Source organism: Dermacentor silvarum, chromosome 3 (genome assembly GCF_013339745.2).
Source record: "Dermacentor silvarum isolate Dsil-2018 chromosome 3, BIME_Dsil_1.4, whole genome shotgun sequence".
NCBI lineage: Eukaryota > Metazoa > Arthropoda > Arachnida > Ixodida > Ixodidae > Dermacentor > Dermacentor silvarum.
Genome location: NC_051156.1, coordinates 114,644,469 through 114,665,364, shown reverse-complemented (window position 1 = coordinate 114,665,364; position 20,896 = coordinate 114,644,469). Strand labels below are relative to the sequence as shown.

General features: G+C 46.4%; 1 protein-coding gene across 1 annotated transcript; it reads left to right on the top strand.

Moving 5' to 3' along the window:
- The first annotated feature begins 656 nt into the window (after positions 1-656).
- Positions 657-14,690, top strand: LOC119445720 (techylectin-5A). The gene is made up of 6 exons (XM_037710002.2): positions 657-1,083; positions 6,965-7,146; positions 8,435-8,577; positions 10,080-10,185; positions 11,785-11,952; positions 13,041-14,690. Exons 2-6 carry the CDS (start codon positions 6,972-6,974, stop codon positions 13,328-13,330), a joined length of 882 nt encoding a protein of 293 aa, XP_037565930.1. The 5' UTR covers positions 657-1,083; positions 6,965-6,971; the 3' UTR covers positions 13,331-14,690.
- The last annotated feature ends 6,206 nt before the right edge of the window (positions 14,691-20,896 follow it).

Here is a 20,896-nt window from a genome sequence, read left to right as displayed (position 1 = left end):
GGATAGCCAGATAGCAGAAGAAATCAAAAGCGCCGGCGGCGGCCACACGGGTAGTATTACTTTAGACAAATCTGGGTGGCGCCGGCCGTAGCATCCGCATCGCTGCGCCGTTTTACAGAGGCAAACAGACTGTAACGTGCCGAAAGAAAGGAATTCCAGGAGGCGACATTGAAACAGAAAAATATAGAAGAGAGAAAGTTGGTTAGCAGTACCTTGCCCCCAAGGAGGATAGCTTGCCCTCATGGCTCAGCGCGCGTCTCGCGTTTTCTTGTTGCCGCGACCGGGGGGGGGGGTGACCTTGAGAATAGTTGGAGTGGAGCGCGCCGACGATGCAGCCGTGCCTGGATGCGTATAATAGCCTTAGCACCGCTTAAAAAAAATAAAACAAGAACGCTGCTATGCGGCTAGCAGCCAAGAAGATTAGTGGGACCGTGTCAGAAGCGCTGTATTACACCCGTAAATTCCGTCGGGATCTCGGCGGAGGGGTTCTGCCCGCCTCGCAGAATCGCGACCGTCGGTATAGCGCTCAGTCTTGTATCAGTGCGCCCGCACGTGAAGACAGCGTTATCTCGAGGGGGCTTTCGACGGCGTTTATCTGGCGATCGAGATGCTTTAGCAAGTTCGCAACCGGTGCTTTGCATGCGCGTACGCAGCGAGGCTGCTCCTAGGGTAGCCACTGTTTACACGCTTTACGAGTTCGGCGCTGTAGTCCTTTCCTCCTCGCGGAAGAACGCGGTGGCGCGGCGCCTTTGACACGCACGCCGCCCGGTGCTGGCGTTACTGCACGCAAGTGGAGAGAACAGGATGGGCCTTTATCGTTTGTTTAGAGGTGGTTACGGCGTTCGCGAATTTTCAGCGGCCACGCGAAGACAAGAAAACGTGTTTGTAACCAAATGCGCGCACGTGGTTCGCCGGATTTGACGGTGTTTATCTCTCGACGTCATCGCCGCGAGCTTTTAAAACCGGGACACGCGGAGTCCATCCGCTCCACAGAAAACCCGGACATCGACGCAGGACGGTGGTCGCAACACTCGCACGGCGGAGCCTGAACACAGAGCGTCAAATCAACGCCCGAAACGCATCGTATGTGTCCTTACGACTTCGCTATTTTCTACCTATGTCTATAGTTTTTTTTTAGGAGTGAAAGCTTTCGGAAGATGCGCTTACTTCAAGACGCGTGGAATATATATATATATTCGGCACTTGATCATGAAGAGTCCGGGAATTCTTACAGTCTGAGAGGGCTTCCGTTATGAAGCAATTCTGATTACCAACATGGTGTATATAACTTCCTTTAGTGAAGATAAGTTTTTCTTGATGAAAGTCTGAGAAAGCAAAAAAAAAAAAAGAAATTGTGTTTTTTTAGCAGCATGTTCTAATGGCGGCAGGAATTCCGAAACTGTGCGACCCGCGCTATTTGGATGACACGTTAAGTAAAAGTCTTCGCTTTCAGTGTTAAGGCCACGTGCTTCAAAATTGAAACCTGCCGATTTTATTTACTCTGCTAATGACCATGCTACCACCAGACCAAACTTTTCAATGAAATATGCTGTTATCACAAAAAATATATTACTAAGAACTCTTCATTCAGTTGTAAATAATATGTCATAGGGAAGTACGCGTAGCTCGTGGCACATTTCCAAGCTGTGAGGTAGTGTCAACATTACCGGTTAATAGAGGCTTCAGCGGTAGTCATCCCAAATTCACAAATGCGAAACCAGCCCGAGCATTACAAGTCAAATTACAGATTAAGAAATGCGTGTACCTATAGGTTCCGAAGGAATACTCAATTTCGCATCGTGTAGTTCATGGCCGCTAACAATTCAATGCAAAAAAAAGTTACACTTTTTTTTACGTCCACTGGACTGTCATTAAAAAAAATCTGTTTGTTTTCCCTGATGAAAATTTTCAAAGGGAAACGGTTACACTCAACCAACTTAAACCCCGTGTGCAATTAATTTTGTTATTTCCACATATTTTAGTTCTCTTCGTTATTGTGGTTAATTAGCGAGCGATTGTTTGTTGTCGCGTGTAGTTGACTTTGCTGATATCTCATGTTTTTCTTGTCGTAACGAAAAATCGCGCAAAATCTCAATTTCTTTTTCGTTTATTGATAGTCAATATGCGTGAAGTCTTTGTTGGAAGTGTTTGCGAATGCTAGAAGACAGTTTTATTTACAGTCACTATCTCGGACTACGAGGAAAGTTATATACTTGCTTTTTGTGTGTGCCTTGTTTTTAAATTGCGAATGATTGCCTTGCGCGTGACAGCGAACTGTTAAATAGCTGTAAGTATTCACTTCACGCACCGTCATCCTTCGTTCATGCAACAAACCAATATTGCGGCGAAGGCGGTGACATAGCTTATTTGCTTCGAATCGATGCCATAATAAGCAAATGGGTCAGTCAATCGTCTCATCGTTTTCCCCGGGGTACTTATTGTATAAATTTGTATAATGAACCTCCAACCAAAGGCAGCATCTCATAGGCACTCGCAGAAATGCTTAAACAAATTACATTGTTAAGACGGAGGTGGACCGAGCGCGTTCGTTCGGCCAGGCGACAGAGAGAGAGAGCCGGCCAAGAATAAGAAGATATGCGTTGAAGCTTACGTACAGATGAAATAGATAAAGGGGACACAAAGCACTTTCAAAATGTATTTTGTTGCGCCTTAACCAACGTGTTAGTTCTTTTATCAGCTTTATTTTTCTTTATCCATTGATCCCAGCTCAGCGGGGCCAGTGGTTCTATAACTAGCTAAACTTCCTGTCACCTTTTTTATAACTTGCCCCGCGTACCGCGACGAGAGAAAACTTTTTGAGCAACAAATGGACACGATTTGCCACGATCCGTTAACGTCACCCAGCATCTTAGGTCCAATGCCCGGCCCTTCAAAACAGGGGCGGGTGTTGGATTTGTTGCTAAAATACCTGTCAGAAATTGGTCTAATCGGAAAGCTTTAAAGATTCACCATTTCACATAGAAAAGCCTAAATTTACCGGCCATCTCACCTGTAAAAATATTAGTGTCAGGTCCATTTGCACATTTTATTTTTATTTTTATTCTATTTTTTCTCACTCTCATCTCCCATTCCCCATCCCTATACAGAGTAGCATACCAGTGGTTGTGTACGTGCCGGCAAAAATCCGTTTTTCTGATAAAGAGCCTCTCTCTCTAAACTTAGTTAAGACTAGCTGATGGGCTATTTGGTTCTGATTCATAGCGATCGATTAACATCGCGGACTGACGAGACGGGAAGGCGACACCGCGCATGCGTCAGCCACGTTCTCGCCTCGTCCTCCTCAGTTCGCGCTGATATTCGTTAACTATGTGCTTCGCTAAGGCTATGAGTGAGTATAATGAGAGGGTCCGAGCCCCCGCACCCATAGTCGTGCGTTGATGCGTTTTGTAGCCATCGGCCGAATCGTATCAGGTTAGGTTAGGTGATCGACCGAACACCACGCTGAATACGCCTGTTCTTGTTTTTCTCACTGGTTCGTGTATTCATTCGCGTGATCCTTACACTAGCCTTGCAAATGAGAGTGTGAAATTTAGGAATAACAGGCTTCTTGCTCTTGGTCAATAAAAAGTTTAATTGTTCGAACAAGGACGCAGTAACTTTCGCTAGATAGTATATAGGAAAAAATGTGAAAGAAAGCATGCATGGTAATAGCGATACCTCGAAATTCGCTCGACATACTTCCAAAGTAACAATGAGGCGTTATTTGATTACATTCTGGAAATTCATTCCAAGTGGATACGCCTGACAAGCTCACCACGCTACATTTAGTAAATCGCAATATGTGTCGAAATAATTAACTAAGAATTAGTGTTTTTTTGTTAATTAGTTGAATATGTGTTTCGATTTCTCGTGCTACTAATGTCCGCCTCATCGAATAACCCAGCTCAATGATAAGAATTATGCTACCTGCCACAGGCGATTTGTACAAATTTCGTAAAACTTAAAAATGAACACCCTGTCGAACACACACAGTTGTTTTAGAAGAGCGATATCACATCACAGAACAGAAGAGTTCGTTGTTTGACACATTTACTATATCATTTGATAAACTGTTCTATTGTCTAATTGACTTTGGGAGAAAAGAGAAGTCAAAAGTGTTTGTTCTGCAGTTATAAGCTGAGATTTTTTGTTGTTGTTACTACAGCGAGTCGATATGTAATCTGGTTCCTGAAGACAGTTGTAGCCATTGATACCTGCCTGACTGTTATATATTCGGTGCAATAGTTTGAGCCTTGGCTTCTGCCTACGCTCATGTAGCAGACCCCATCCTAAAGTGGCTTTCATTTCTGAAACGCTAGAGTAAGGGTTGTTATTATTACAAACAAACCTTACTGCTTGGTTCTGTAGTTTTTCTAGTCTATTACTGAGGTAATTTTGATAGGGATTCCATATTACACCGGCATAACCAAGTATTGTCCTGACATGTAAGAAGTATAAAGTTTCTTTAACTTCGCGCATTGCCTGTTTGAAACTTCTGCTAATAAAATGTAGCATTCTACTTGCTTTTGCTATGACAGTGTAAGTCTGTTTAAGTCAAGTGAGTGATTCGGTGAAAGAGACTCCTAGATACTTGTATTCCGACAGCATGTAGATAAGCGTGCCATTGATGTTACATCGGTGCTGTAATTTGGATGATTTTCTGCAAGAACTTACGCTGCTGCACTTTTTAATATATAAATTCATGTTCCATTTTAACACCAGTTCGCTACCTTATTTAAATCTGTTTCCAAAGTATCTATGCCGTTCTCAGTAGTAATTTCTCAGTAAATAACACAGTCGTCTGCAAATAGTTTTGTGAGTGATGTAATTATTTTGAGAATGTCGTTTATGTAGATAAAAAATAACATGGACCCCAGTACTCTTCCCCGAGGAACGCCCTAATACACAGTTATTGGTGAAAATGCGGTGTTGTACAGGACGACAGACTGGGTTCTTCCATTTAGGTAGTTTCATATCTAATGTCGAACGTTTTCGTTTGCATTTAACGCAGCAAGCTTTACATCTAAGATCCTATGGGGTACAGTATCGAAAGCTTTTTGAAAATCCATAAAAACCGCGTCTACTTGACTATTGTTGTATGGCTTTGGATATGAAATGCTGAAATTCTATTAGTAGTGTGTTGCAGGAATACCCTTCTCGGAATTCGTACTGGGAAGTTGTAAAGAAAGCGTTTGAGTCAAGGACTGCAGATATTTTACTATATAAAGCTTGTTCGAATATTTTGCAACATATCGACGTTAGTCAAATCGGCCTATAGCTTTCTGAGTTTTCTATCACCCGATTTAAAAACGAGTGTCAGGCTTGCCGTTTTCCAATCTGGGGGATGAGGCCTATTTCAAGGGAAAGCTGATAGATGATCGTTAAGTACGGAACAATGATGCTATGACACTCTTTACTGGAGATATTGCATCACGTCCGATTGCTTTTGTTTCATCTAACTGGCGTAATAAAGAATCGACACTACTAACATCAATGTCTGGCATCATATCGCCCTGATTGGCGTTTTTCAAAAGCGAAGTCTCGCCAGCAGATCCTTGCGAAAACACGGATTGGAAATACTGGTTAAAGCATACCGTCCTCTGGTAGTCTGACGTCACGGTTTTGCTGCCAATAGTTAAAGGTATGAATATGTCTTTTTTTCGGTTCTACTGTACATATTTGCAAAAGGATCTCTAAGTATGCGTAAGCCTACCCCCAAATTTCAGTTGGCCCAACACCCAATTTAAGCTGGCTCACTTCCATACTTGAAATAGGTCCACCCCCAAATTTAAGTTGTCCCGCCCCCAAATTTTAGGTTGGCGCACCCCCAAACAAACTAATGTTGGCACGCACCCAAATTTATGTTGGCCCGCTCTCAAATTTCAAGTTGGCCCACTTCAAAATTTGAAGTTGACCCACCTCCACATTTCCGTTGACCCACACCTACTATAAGGGGCCCACCCCTACGTTCCCAAGTCCTGCTTTAGCCTACTATAAGCTTCCCCATGCATTTTCTAAGGAACCCTATGAATCCCCATAGATATTCTTCTTTTTTTTGGTTTAAATTGTTATTTATCGCTTATAAGGCTACCGGTCATCTACATTTATGCTATCATAACGATGAAATGTCTGAACTTTGTAAATTATGCATTAATCTGCAGATACAAGGCATTAAACTTTTCGCGTGACGGGGCTGGGATACTCGCCAACGTATGCTTACGTATGAACGAGTCCCATGTTCTCCCAGTTTTCCTCGTTCGTTTGTGGGCTGACTGCAGCGAAGCAGCTTTTGAAGAAATTTCTCTGAGTAATTGTTTCAGCTTAAGGGGTTTAGCTAGCCCGTTTCTGTAGCACGTTAGCAACGTCTGTTTTGATCCGTCCCAGTGGCAGCCAGCGTGCTCGAGCACTTCAGAAAAATGTTTTGATCTCATGTTTTTTTCATGTTTTAGTTAATCGTGTAGACACGTCCGGTGCGTCGTCAGCTAGGGCACTGAATTTCACCGAAAGCCAATGGATCGCGTATTACGCTTATAGTCAGGTCGGTGTGGCATTGCGAAGGTTACGTTCCGATTACCGCTGACGGAGTGAGTCAAGTGCCCAGCCCCGCTCAGTATATAGCGTTCCTGCTCATTGCCTCTGTGCAACTTGCAAGCAAACAAGTGTATGAACACAGCAGACCCGCGATGGGCTTAACATTGTGTTAGATCCCACAGTCGGAGTTTCGTATTCTTTTTTTTAACCAAGAAGCGCCAAATGGTGCCAATACAGGAACTTACTTCCATTGCGCACAGTGTTTGGGATCAGCCAAATAACCTTTCAACATAAACAATAGATGACGTAAAAGTGAATTGACTGAATGAAATAACGATGACGACGAAGGAGAATGTTGGAACGAAATATCGGTGTTTATAATGGGGATACAGCGCTTCATTGAAAGCAATGCTGTCCCCTCTACATTTTGCAGGCACAACATGGCCGCTGGGAATCTCCGCAGGCGGCTGACCATGCTCGTAGGCGTCACCCTTCTGTACGTGGTTGCCATGGCAGCAGGGGCGGTGGCACTCGCGGTGACCGACGTGCGGCCGTCCATCGAGCAAGCCGAACAGCGGGCACGCGAGCTGACCGAGATACTGGCCAGCCTCAAGAGTAACCTGCTTGTTTCTGTCGTCGCCGATGATTTTTAGCTATGCCAGGAATAGAGATGCCTCTCTCTACCACGTGGTGCTGTGTTACCAGTGCAGTATATACGCTAATGCGTCTCAACGTTTCGGTGGCTTGTAATCTTCTCTCCAATTACTTACTTTCTTGAATAAAAACAATGCTAATCCCAAATAACTCGAGAGTATTTTGAGTGAGCGCGATGCCATGCGCCTTGTTTGTGTGCTTGGAGCAACCTGTTGCGTACGTGAGCGATTTGTGGAACGCCTCTAATCAGTTGATTTGCGAAATGTAGCCGTTACTGTAACAAGGTGGCCAGCGCTTTAGCGATGTCGTAGGTTACGCTCGCGTTATACTATAGTGACCGGAATGTTAACGTGTTTCTTCCTCTCGCTCGCTGACTCTTGGTGCCGATACAGTCGAGACCGAGGTGATCCCGAGTGACGCAGGCCCTTTAGAAAAGAGAGGAAGGCCGCACGGGCTCCATGATTGGGCCATATTTAGTGTGAGAAAGCAGTGCATTTTCCATGAATCTGTTAATTGGTATTTGACGCAGCTTTCGACTCCTGCTCGGAAGAAATACTCAGTTACGACTTATTAGAACTTTGCGTACATTTCGGTGTAGGCGCGAACGGAAACGTGGACGAAAAGGACGATACTGAATCACCGGGCATCGACAACTGGAACGCTGTCACGTAGCGAAAGGCGAATGCCAACCGTCGACAGCGCTTGTTGCTTGGAAATCAATCTTTCGAATGGACGCAAATTAAAGACATAAACCATACGGTGAATGCAGCGGGACAAAACGGTAGGATTTTAAGAGCGCTCTTACCATATTGTCGTTTCGCTTTAGTCATCGCGTCAGACCATGTGCTGGGCCCATAGAGAAGTTTAATTACCGCCTTGTGTTGTACAGTTGACACTAAAAAACGGAATTATGCTGGCGCTTGCACGTGGCGCCAGAATTTTTGTGCCTTTTATATTCTTTGTCAATGCCTTAGTAACGCAACCATATTTATTGATGTATTGCCAAACTCCTTTTTTTGCTATAAATACTTCCTTTATTGCTTTTATATTATCTTTAGCGAGACAGCGCAAGGGCAGCGAATTTTAACGTGAGCGTATTTCTGACGTCTCCCTGTGTCTTCGCGGTACGCAAGTGTGCAGAAGTTTTTTTTTCACAAACTGGATAGCTGCTGCAGTGGCCGGTCAAAATTGCGCGAATATGAGCAGCCCTTGTTATTTTTTTATCTCTTTCTGACCACTCTCCGTGCAGCCACAATTCTTCCTCGGCACTGCACCGACCTTCTCGGCGCCGGACAGCGGTCGAGCGGCGTGTACACAGTGTTCTACAAGGGTGCTGGTCCTTCCGGACAGAGCGTCTACTGCGACATGGACACTGATGGTGGAGGCTGGACGGTGAGTCCCCAGCATGCATCGCAGTAGAGCAATTCGAAAAATCCTGCCACTCGGCTACTCCGCAACCTCGTTTTTTTTTTTTCACGCCACGCCCTAAGTACGAAAGCACGTGTGGGTTGTAATGGGACTTCAATGAGTGTGACTATGGTTCTGATATTAAATACGATATTGTTTCTTGGGCTACCTAAACGCGAAAAACTTTGTCACTCGATTCAACCGCCCGGCCAAAACCAACCAAGCTACTAGCACTGGTGGCACGGGGTCATACACGTCAACATTATACAGCGCAAAGGAAACCTCAGGCCTATTTGAGGCAACATATATGTACAAAACCGTGATCCGCAGCGTTAATTTCATTAAGAACACACATTGGACTGGTTTTTATGGTAGTAAATGAAACATCAATGCGTTAGAAATGGTGTCGAAGAGATGCGGCTTTAAGCCAACAGTAATAAAAGGTCCCAACAGATGGCGCGAGAGCAGGGCGAACGCGGGAAATTTGAATTGCATTCAGCATCCATCATGGGAGGAGTGAGAGGGGAGGTGAAGAGCGTGAGGTGTGGGAGGAAGGGAGAAGAGAGGGTGTTATGTATCAGGGGTGGCAAAAGACTTTCGTCTTTCGACGTCATTTGCAGCGAAGCAAGCAGATATGTGGCCAATTTTTATTTTTTCATCAAAGCACTTGTTTATAAATTCGAATGCGCCGTAGACGCCTGTATCTTCCACTTGCGAAGCGACGATCGACACTTCTTAATTAAGCTGTAGAGCTTCCCCTCCCTTGCTGGGTCGCCCAGCATGCTAAAGCTACTAACCCCCTCTCCCCCAAAGTTTCAACAAAGTGGCTTGTTTTCGTCATTGAAGAAACTGCGTTCCTCAGCAGCGTTTGTGTGCACATAATTCACTCTCCTTCCATCAATGGAGGAGGAGGAGGAGAAGAAGTATTGGTTGGTGCATATATATATATATAGAGTAATGTGAGAGACGTCAAAAGAAAAAAAAAAGAAAGGGAAAAGGGAGACCAGCAGCAGAATGCTGTTGATTAGGTTTCATCAGACTGCCACAGAATCACAGTCAGGTATACGGTGTCCTAGAGTCGTGGTCTGTGCCACATTCTTTTCTCTGAAATAATAGAGAAGTGGCTTTAAAGCCGCCCGACCTGATGCCTGTTGATACCACGAAGTTAGGACTGCTGATTTATGAAAATAAACTTACGTTCGAATTCTCCAGTATTCCAAATATGCTTTTACAGGGAAGCTAACAGCACATATATTCGGGTTTACTCCCCTGTTATTCCTTCGCTTATTTCTGTCCAATTCTTTCTTTCGCTATATGCGCGTTCTAGCGTCCCTGGCAAGGGATGGGATGTGCCATGGTCCTAGGAAAATAAGTTGTACCCGAGGATTATGTTGATCGTTGATGAGTGACGAGATCATTCCGTAAAGCGTGTAGTATTCTTTAACGTGGAGCAAGTGCAAGACGGCTTGGGGCTCCTTCATTTACAGGTCATCCAGAGGCGAGGCCAGTTCGGCAACAGAGTGTACCACTTCTACCGCAACTGGACCGAATACGCTCGAGGCTTTGGTGATCCATCTCAGGAATACTGGATTGGTAAGAGAATGTCTCCAAAATGAATTTTCTTGAGGTATAGAATTTTCTCGGTGCCAGCGCAACATTTGATCCAATGGGACTATTCGTCATCATTGACCGGATGTGCGACAAGCGGTGAACGGTGACGATATAGCTGTGACACCAGACTAGGTAGCGTGACTAACACAGAAGCAGAAGGTTCTATATAAAAGAAAACAGGCGTAATGCAAAGCGCGCAAGTGCGCTTCACTATGCATCTTGTCTGACCCAACCAAGATGGCGAACATCGGGCTACAGTTGAAAAAAAAGTTGCACAGATGCTACGCACTGTGCGGAATACATCATATGCGAAGCAATTTGCAGGTATCTGGCTATCCAGCATTGTTTGGGGTACCGCAAAACGATACCAGGTGGACGAATGTGTTCCTGCAATTGTGTGTGTGGGTCGTGAGCGTACGTGTGTGTAACGACAGCAGCATCACGACACCCACGTTGTAGGCGATCATATGAATACAATGGCATCATTCCTACGCCGGCCGTTTGACGCGAGCCTGCGACATGGCGTTTGTTGGGTTCTACATAGGCAGTCGACGAGCGTAAATAAGATAAACACGCATTGCGACAACCTCATCGACTACGCGGTATACAGTCGTACATACATATGGACATTTCATATGGTGTATGCTAAAACGACGATGGCATTTGCACTTCGGATAATAAATGTTAGAGCGTGATTAACTCGGGCAATCACGAAGTCGGTACAACGTCGCAGAGTTTCTGCGTAGCATTAGCTACCACGAGGAAATTGCTAGGGGTGTTACTAGGCAAATTACTTGTTCTGCTGACAGTGCAGCATAAGCCGAAGCCTCAAAGCCCGAACTGTCACATGGAAAGAAGAGGACAAAGTGGCACGGAGTGCACGCGCCGAGTGTTTCAAAGAGCTGGCTGGCTTTGCAACGAGATAAGCACGCGTGGGATCTTGCGTAATGGTTAGGATACCCGGCTGCCGTGCTCGACGGCCGAGTTTTCATTCCTACTTCGGTGAAACATTGCTCTGTTTTTGTTAAAGCGAGACCAGGTAATAATTTACCTACGGCGAAGTGCCAAGAAGGAGACATAGAATGCGTCGCATTAATGAGGCGTCAGAATGCGTTTGCTGTGCTACCATATTTGCCGCATTATGTGCGTCGCACATTTGATGCTTTCAAAACGTGTCTTTGAATTTCAAAAGCAGTATTTAGTGGGAGCTCGTCCATCCTGGTTAAACCAGATGAGCCTGCTCATGTGTGTTGCTAGTGGCACGAAGACTACAACGGATCAAAACAAAACATTTCGCCACCTATACAGGACGAAGCGGTGTATTGGCTGATATGGACAGTTTTGGTCCTTCACTTGCAGCTGTGATTCGAGGCCATGGAGAGCGCCTATTTGCGTACGTATAGATCCTTCCGTATAGTTGCCACATAAGCGCTGAAAGAAGGAACGACAAAGAGCCTTTTCACCACAACTGCTGTGGCACGTCAAACGGAACACGCCGTTTGATTGCAATGCGCGGAACATTGGTCTGAGCCCGTGCTATTTGGCCAAACCGTTTTGCATGTGCAACGTTTTTTTTTGCAGGCAACAACGCGCTTAATGCGCTGACGTCGGGCGACCAGACCATGGTTCTGCGTGTGGTCCTAAGCAACAGCACGGATGACAGCGCATCGGTGGACTACGAAAGCGTTCGGGTGGATCCCGAGAGCGATCTCTACAGAATACACCTCGGAAAGTTCTCCGGACCGGAAGGTGAGAGAGAGGAGAAGCAAACAACAACAAGCCTTATTTATACTTCGTGTTGGTTTACCACTATTTCATAAATTTTGCCTTTGCACTGTAATGCGCGGTGATCACGTCGTTATAGTTCGGATAACGCATCCATTGTCGGAGCTTAGCACTCAATCTTGGCATTGTATGAAAAGCGAAACCGTTGGTTGCCTTTCAGAGTTCACACAATAACACGAAACTATCCCTGCTAACTAAACTGCAGCGGCTCTATGCATATGGCTGACAGGATATTGTAATTGAGAAGAGTTGCGACGTTTACTTTAATCACTAAACTTCGGCCACGGGCTCAACGTTGAGGAAGGAATACGTGAAGACTCGATGAGGAAGGAAAATCAATTCTGATCACTGACTTGATCAGAAATGCCGTGATCAGAATCTATACCCGGACGAAGATCATCAGGCTTTACATTAGGATAGTTATTGTCAAGTTTCTTAGGTCAAGGCTCCCAAGGCCGGTAACAAGCATTTAGTTTGTAGCAAATTATTTAGCATACGGTAAGCTTACCCTACGGAGATAGCGCCGAGAGTCTCTTGAAGGCAAAAAAAAAAAAAGAAAAAAAAGAAAAAAAAAAGAAAGAAAAAGGAAAACAACGTAAGTACTTTTCTGCATTTTCTTGTAGTTCTCTCACAGAAACATTCACAGTTCTCAAAACTACCTTCCATTGCGGCTTTACATCAAGGCTCCCACTGTTCGTAACTAGCATTTAGTTCGTAACAAATAGTGTAGTATACTGTAAACCTACGCAAGAGGAACGGCCATCACGGGTATCTTGAAGGCGAGAACATGATTACTTTCGAGGTTTTTTTTTTTCAACTTGTCTAAAAATAAGGTTCCATTTTCTCAAGACTACCTTGTTTTGCTGTTCTTGGTCCGTATTCGCCGAAATATTGTTATGATATAATTTTTCGTAACAGCAAATGGCAGCCAGCTGTGATGTACGACAAACGTTTAGTGAAGTCCGCCGGCCAGTGGCAAAATTAAGCGCACTTATTACGAACCAGAAGCGTCCTGAATTTTATCCCCCGCTCTCTCCCGCCGTTGTTCGCAGGTTGGGACTCCATGGCGATATCGAACGGCCAGAACTTCTCCACCCACGACCGGGACAACGATCTGTGGCCCCAGAACTGCGCCTCGACCTTCCGGGGGGCCTGGTGGTACAACAGTTGCCACTCGGCCAACTTGAACGGCCTCAACCTGAACGGGCCGCACGAGAGCTTTGCCGACGGAATCGAGTGGAGTCTGCGAGGCTCCTCGACCCCGCTCCACTACCACTCCTACCCCAGCGTTAAAATGATGATACGACCAGTGGAAACGGCGCGTTTCTTGCTGCGCGAGTAACCATGGAGCGCAGAGGCCATTTGCACAGAGTCCGCCTCCCTCCGTCATCAGAAAAACCCTTGATCTCCCTGTCACTTTCACATCACTCGAAGGAAGCTAAATATAAGGATTACGCTCGGTTGGTATTGTCCATGTTTCTGCAATTGCAAATAGCTCGCTGTTACCGTAAACGTTGCTGTGGCAAAACAGAGATTGCTCAAAAACTAGAAACGGATGGCAGCGCCACTTCAAGATAGGCATGCCAGCTCACCGTGAATGTGTTGAGAAGGCAATAATGGCAGTTCAGGAAGCAAGATACTTTCCCTGTCTTGTGATTCAACAGAAACGGAAACAGAATTTCAACACGTAAAGTCACATCAGTGCTAAATAAGAAGCCCTTTTTCTGGTTTTCTGATAAGACATACGCTTCCACTGAGAAAAAAACAAACAAAAAAACAGGATGATTTTTTAAATACTTACACATCCGTCTAGAGGGTTTCAGCCCTTGTCTTTAGTGTACCTTTGAGTGTTATATGGGAACGATTTTGTCATAATCACACTCTTTTTCTACGAACAAACTTAAGTGCACGTCTCCCGTATGTTTGTAAACGACAGGGGATAGGTCAACCACAAAAGTTTACGGACCACGGTATCTGAGAGAAAGCTGAATATTTCCGCAGCCTCACGACGCAACCCGCTATTCGCCTTTCCAGCCTCTACTGGTACAGACGAAAAAACATTGCGACGTACGGTTTTACTGTCTTCTCGGAAATTCAACGTTTTCTGAGATCCCGCGGTCCGTAAAAGTTTGTGGTCGAGTGTACAATCCCCCGTGCACTTATTTAGGGCACATGAGCGGCCTGCAGCAGCGCATGTCCACGCCATCAAGTGGAGGTCGCTTTTCTTCTGAAGTAGGATTCCTCTTCAGCAAAGCAGTGTATAACCGGCGGGCTACCACTAACCGCGCCGCCTCGTGCGCAGCAAAAGCAACTGTTTCGGTATAGGCGAAGGCCACGTGAGGACCAGAGGGCGCACCTTGTCTTTGCACCTCGATGACTACTGAGGCTCACCTGGCACAGGGCGGCGGTGTGGCAAGACGAAGGCGCATCGCGTTGCGCAGCCAATTGCATTGCGAGGAGCATGAGTGGCAGGCGACCAGCCCCATCTGGCATCGTATGCCCAACTCTAACTTGTGGGCTACGGTAAACGGCGCAAACGTGTCCCTGCGTACCCCGATCCCGTGTTCTATAGAGAAGTGTGGCGCGTGCAGTACGTGCACTGTGAAGCTAACGCCGCCGCCCGCACTTGATTTTTCGCGCATGTGAAGAAGAAGGCCTTCCTCGAAAAAGGTGTGACTATCAAGACGTTTAGCCAATAAAGAAAAAAAATATCCTTTTTGCGCAAGCTCCTACTAATTGCCAAACGATCATGTTTGGTGACGAAAGGTTACGCGAAGGGAAATTGGTGGCAGTCACTACGCTTTGTGCCGGTGTCTTCTCAACGGTTATAGGAACTCGAGCGGCTGTGAATGATATCTTGAACAACTATTCATTGCTCACCGCTCCGGAAATTTTGGGATGGTTGCCCGGCTTAGAGATTTTCTCAACAGAGATCGAACTGATGCTCTGAAAGCAAAGACTTCGAGATGTTCCGCGGCGAATGCTTTTCATGGATTTGGAAGCGTCTTTTTTTGTCTTTGAGTGGGCAGAGGGAAATACGGTTGGTTGTTATTGTGCACGGAGGGACGTTTCGGGTTCATAAAGCTTCCCATTGCTGCCCTGGCTTTGCGTTGCTAAGACGTTTTTCAATGCTTTCAAGCAGGGAAGTGAGGCATGGGAATACTTGCTCTTCTGTGTCGTATAAATTCCTACAAAAATTGTTTCATACCAGAAGCCCTATAACGTAAAGCTATTCCAGTATGTTTTTATTCCAATAACCTGACGTCAAATTATGTAATGACCAACGGAAGCATCGGGTGGTGATCTGCAGCGTTGTTTGAACATGCCAGTGAAACGTTCTCCGCGTTTACGGGAGGTCACAGGGCTGGCGTCGGCGATTGGTCCGCTTCTTCTTGCTTAGTTTTCGGTGCCCGGTTGAAACGGAACGGTAAACGGTAAAGTGACGTGCAACGGAACGGTAGAAATTCCGCTAAAACGAATCCTCAGCTGAGAAACACTGTCTGAGCGATGTCGTGTACGTGCTGAAAGTGCTCGAAGACGTTATAGTGCCACGCAAAAATGTTTATTATACGCAAATAAATCAATTTACCCCGGCAGCTCCCAGTAGCCAGTGCCAGAGCTATCGGCGGGCAAGCCATCTTCTATTCGTTACGGAGCGGGGAAGTCTCCGGCTATTAAAAAAAAAAGTTTTGTTCAGCATCATAACGAATCTTTATGCGTACACGTTACTTTGACGTGGTAAGTTTTCACGGTTTTGTGACGTGGCGTGACAGACAGGGTAAGTGGGAGCAGCCCGAACTATTTTGACCAATAGCGGAGGGCTGGTGGTGAAAAATACGTAGACACGGAAATAATTATTTTCGTTTGTTCGGTCTAATCATGCATAATGAGTGTGTACACGTCATGTGAAATGAGAAAATTTCATGGTTTTCCCGACGTCGTGTGACAGACAAGCGAAGTGGAGGTGACCTGAAAGAATTTTGCCCAATCGTGAAGGGCTGATCGTAGAAATATAATGTTGTAGTGACGGTGAAGAACCAGGCAGTAGCAAAACTCTGGGTAATGAAAACTAACTCTCTTTTCGGTGAACTTGTACCCGGAAAAACGTGTGCCCCCAAAAAGGGCAACCATAGCGGCGAGCACAGTTGCCGATAGTCAAAATATAATACCCGGTAGAAGCACATTGGCTGTTTATACATATGAGTCATCGTACATTCCAGCGTAATCACTAGTGTTCGCGCAGCTTCTAAAATGTACAGCGCTATTCGTGTCGCGCATGTCATCTGATTACACACAAGATGCTTTCGCTATAGAATCGGCGACAAGATCCGAGAAAGTTCCGATTCATGAATGCTCTTCTTGCGCCTAACAATACCTTGTTACATTTGTTAGTTCTTAATAGATGGTCATCGGAAAAGAATGAACAATCTGCACTTGTCAATGCTCCCTTCTTAGAAAGCATTGTCCCTATGCTGCTAATTAACACAGCATAAACGAAACAAGTACACCTAATAAGGAAAACTTACAAAGCTGTAATAGTTAAAGTTCATTGGCGAGCGTAGAACGACTTAAGGTTATGTGCGGTGCCGCTGTGATTGCGTAACACCGTCGGGTATGACTTCGTATTTCAGTGCACAAAGACGTCGGACCCAAGTAGCGTCGCAGAAATATTTCACTGAGTCCCCGTCGGCGTATCGGCGTGCAAACCTAAACATGGATCGCCGGGCTGGTATTCCACATATAGCGTCTTCGTAGGTTGTAGTGTTGTCGTCTGGTGTCCGTCATTTGCTGGTTCTTGATGCGCAGGCGGGCTCGTTGTGCTGCTTCGGCACGCTGAAGGGAGGCGGTGACGTCGAGATTGTCTTGGTCGCTGACGTTCGGCAGCATGTCGTGACGAGTCGTACTCGGGTTCCTTAGAAAAACTAGCTGGAATGGCATGATCTGCGTTGTTTCTTGCACTGCCGTGTTCTAAGCAGGGGTCACGTATGGAAGGACGGCATCCCACGTCTTGTGATCGACGTCGAATGAAATTGCTAACATGTCGGCGATGGCTTATAGGGGCCCTCCCTAATATCATTCGTCTTTGGATGGTGGGCATTTGTCCGACGGTGACTTGTCTTGTATTACAGCGCTGTAAAAGCCTGTTCGCTGTTCGTGATGAGGATTTCCGGGGCCTCCATATCGTAGCAGAATACTCTAGCCAAAAAATTCCGCCACTTCAGCTGCACTACCTTTGGGCAGGGTTTTCGTTTCGGCGTAGAGAGTAAGATAATCGCTGACCTCGATGATACAGTAATTCTCAGATGTCGATCTCGGAAAAGGCGATCCCGATCTGCTGAAAAGGTTGGCAAGAGATTAGATTGGCCGCAGCAATCCAACTAATCTTGTCAGTGGAAAAGGCGATCGGTAAGGCGATCCCGATCTGCTAAAAAGGTTGGCAAGAGATTAGATTGGCCGTAGCAATCCAACTAATCTTGTCAGTGGTATCTTGCGTCGCTTACAGTCTCGGCTCGCCGTGACGTAATGGGTGACGTCGACGTTCAGGCGTGGCCAATAATACTCCTCATGAATACTCGAAAGTGTACCGGGTAATCCAAGGTGCCCAGCGGTTGGATCGTCATGAAGGGCGTGCGGAACCTCTGGCCCGAGAATTAAAGGCAGAATGAGAAGCTAGTTGGCACGTACTGGTGAAAATTTCCTTAGGAGGACCTTGTTTTGCAAGCAAAACGAAGACCATTTACGTCTAAATGCCCTAAGAACAACGTAGATCCTTATTTCAAGTACTATACAACGGTTCTTAGTCGTGGTCCTGCGCTTCTTGTTCCCAGGATGGTCTCCTCACCTTCTTCGTGTAGCGGCGGCACTTCAATAGGGGCGCGGGACAGGCAGCCAGCACCGGAGTGTTTCCATGCAGACTTGTAGACCACGGTGATGTACAATTCTTGCAGTCGGAGGCTCCACGGTACAAAACGCCTTGAAGAGAGAGAGAGAGAGATAAATAGAAGAAAGCAAATGCAGGGAGGTTAACGAGACGCACGTCCGGTTTGCTACCGTGTACTGGGGGAAGGGTGTATAGGGATGAAAATAGAGAGAGAGAGAGGAGATAGAGAGAGTACGGTTGCACACACATATGAAAGTTCGCACCAAGTCTACACACGGTCGCCAAGACCTGTCGACTTCAGGTACTTCAACAATGCCTTCGTCGCTTTCTGTGCCATCGACGCCTTAAAGGATCTTTTAAATTTGCCAGCCAACACAATTCATGGTGGTCGCCCATGCCCTCAAAGGCCCTGGCATATCAGTAAGGCCGTAGCCGCTGTAGCCCATGATGCTAAGGCATTCCTTTTCCGTTGTAGAATAATTGGCTTCGGCTTTCGATAGTGACCGGCTAGCGTAAGCTTTATGACCCTTTCAAGCTTGTCTTTTTTGTGGACTAGCATGGCGCCGAGGCGTGGATTTCGGTATCGACGTTTTTGTCGAAGTATTCAAGCACGAGTGGCGACTGCAGGCGTCGTTTCAGTTCTTGAACTACTTCGATCTACGGCGTTTCTCAGCTAAACTCGACGTCGGAGTTCGTGAAATCGAACAATGGTTCGGGGATGCATGAACAGTCCTTGACAAAGCGCCTGTAATAGTTACAGATGCCAAGGAATGTGCGCACTGCCTTCTTGTCGAGAGGTTGCGGACACTTTGTGATGCCAGCTGTGTTCTGCGGGTTAAGACGGATTCCAGACTTGTTGATGACGTGACCCACGAATAAGAGCTCTTCGAACGTGAAGCGGCACTTTTCAGGCTTCAGGGTGAGTCCGGATAATTTCATAGCCTCTAGTACTGTTATAAGCCACCTCAAGTGATTGCCGAAATTTGCAGCAAAGACAATGACGTTGTCCAAGTAGACGAGATAGGTCTGCCATTTTAAGCCAGCCAATACCGTGTTCATTACGAGCTGGAAAGTTTCGGGTGCCTAGAAAAGACAGAATGGCATGATATTGAACTCATAGAGGTTGCCCAGCGTGATAAAGATGGTCTTTTCTCGATCCCTATCGTCGACTTCGATTTGCCAGTAGCCAGTATTGAGATCCATTGACAAAAAAAAAAAAAAACCCAGTCCAACGCGTTGCGTATATGCGTCCTTCTTTGCAACTTTGTGCGCGCAGCAATATTCGACACAAAAGCGCAGTATGTTCCATCTTTTTTTTTCACTTGAACTACAAGAGACACTATGCACTCTCGGTCCGCTAGATATCTCTTCGCGTAGTATTTCATTTACTTGTTATTTGGTGGCCTCTCATTATCTTGTCAAAACAGTACGGGTTTTGCCAAGAATCAGCGTTTGCATGTGCGGACTCTTCGGTTATTATATTGTGCTAAGCAATTTGTGTTTGTCGAATCTTCAATGATGCCGAAAAGCAGTTTTTATACCGTTCTAGCAGACTTCGAAGCTGTTCCTGGTTACGCATGGGAAGGCTTGCATCGATATCAAAAGAACTGGGCTCATCGGAGAAAATTTCTGTGGCAGTATCCAAGAGGAGAAACGTATTGTTTGCTTCCACAATTTCTTCTATGTACGCGATCGTCTTGCCTTTGTTGATATGTTTGTCAGCATCAGGCTCGCTTCTCCGCCGTGCAGTCGAGTGATTCCGCTTGCCACTCGAGTTTCACGGTTGAGCAGTAGATACACGTCGCCCTTGACGACGCCGTCTACGTCTGTGGGTGTTTCGGTTCTAAAGCAAATGCTGACACTGGAGTGAGCTAGACGCTGGCATGTTATTCAGGCACATTCAAGATGCGGCAAATTAGACTCCTACCCGGATGTATATCGCTTGGTTCGTGGACAGCGTTATAGACTTCGATCTTTAGTCGATGACTGCATCGTAATTGCTTAAGGAGTCCATACTGAGGATCTGGGACATGATCCTGAGATATGAGGTGAGGAGATATTGTTTCGGGATAACAAAGGTCGCACGGTAAGTCTGTTTATGAACTGTAACTCTGGCCCTGCAGATTCCAGTCGGCGTTATTAAGTGTCTTCCAGCTGTCCGGATTTGAGGGCCCGCTCTATGCAGTCCTAACTTCAGCTTGCAGTGAAGGATCCATTGATGACGGCATAGTCAGCTTTTGTGTCTGCTAAAACGGTGACTGCATGGCCGTCGAGCAGAAGGTCGAGGTCGGTGGTTCTTTGTCTTCCATTTAAATTAGGTCATGGCTTCGAATCACGGCTGCGTCACGCAGCGCCGCTGCTCTTACGTCGCGTTGTCGTGTCTCGTTTATTCGGCGTTGCTTTTGCTCCGAGGCTTCGTTTGCAATGTGGTGTGTGGTCGCTGCGTCATCGAAATGGTTCTCGCAGCGTCATCGTCGGTGGCAGAGGACTTTCAGCATTTCGACTAACAGCAAGCATGCTTTCATCGGTTGCTGCTTTTAGTTTTCCGGATAAGGATTACTAGACCGGCCAGCGGTTGGGCGAGTGTACGGTTGGCGCTGCGGCCACAGGTAGCGGCCAGATGATGGTGAATGGGATGGTCGTCAAGGGTTCTACTGAGTGGCTGTGAGGCAGTAGGCGATCTTATGAGGTGGATCGGTGAGCTGTGGACGCGACGCATTGACGGCGAAGCCTCGAGTAGCCCTACCTCGTGGTATGGGCATCGGCGAAAGACGTGGCCCGGTTCTCCGCAGGGATAGCATAGCGGGTGGTAGACTGGAGCGCTTGCCATACGCCTGTCTTCCTTGGGGTGTTGGGCAGCATGGCGATGGTGGCTGGTGACGGAATGGCGGCATCACGCGGGCCCTAACACTGGCGCGTAGGGGGAACTGGACGGTGTACGGCCACGGCGTATGCCATTGCTTCAGGCTGAGGTTGCGGCGGTTCGAGCATTCCGGTTACTGCTGGATTTTCTCGCGCAGAATGTCA

Bases quoted from the DNA above. Each gene is read 5' to 3' on its own strand.
- LOC119445720 (XM_037710002.2), top strand. From the start codon at position 6,972: ATGGCCGCTGGGAATCTCCGCAGGCGGCTGACCATGCTCGTAGGCGTC. The intron at 10,186-11,784 runs GTAAGAGAATGT...TTTTTTTTGCAG, and splicing joins ATCTCAGGAATACTGGATTG to GCAACAACGCGCTTAATGCG. The intron at 11,953-13,040 runs GTGAGAGAGAGG...CGTTGTTCGCAG, and splicing joins AAAGTTCTCCGGACCGGAAG to GTTGGGACTCCATGGCGATA.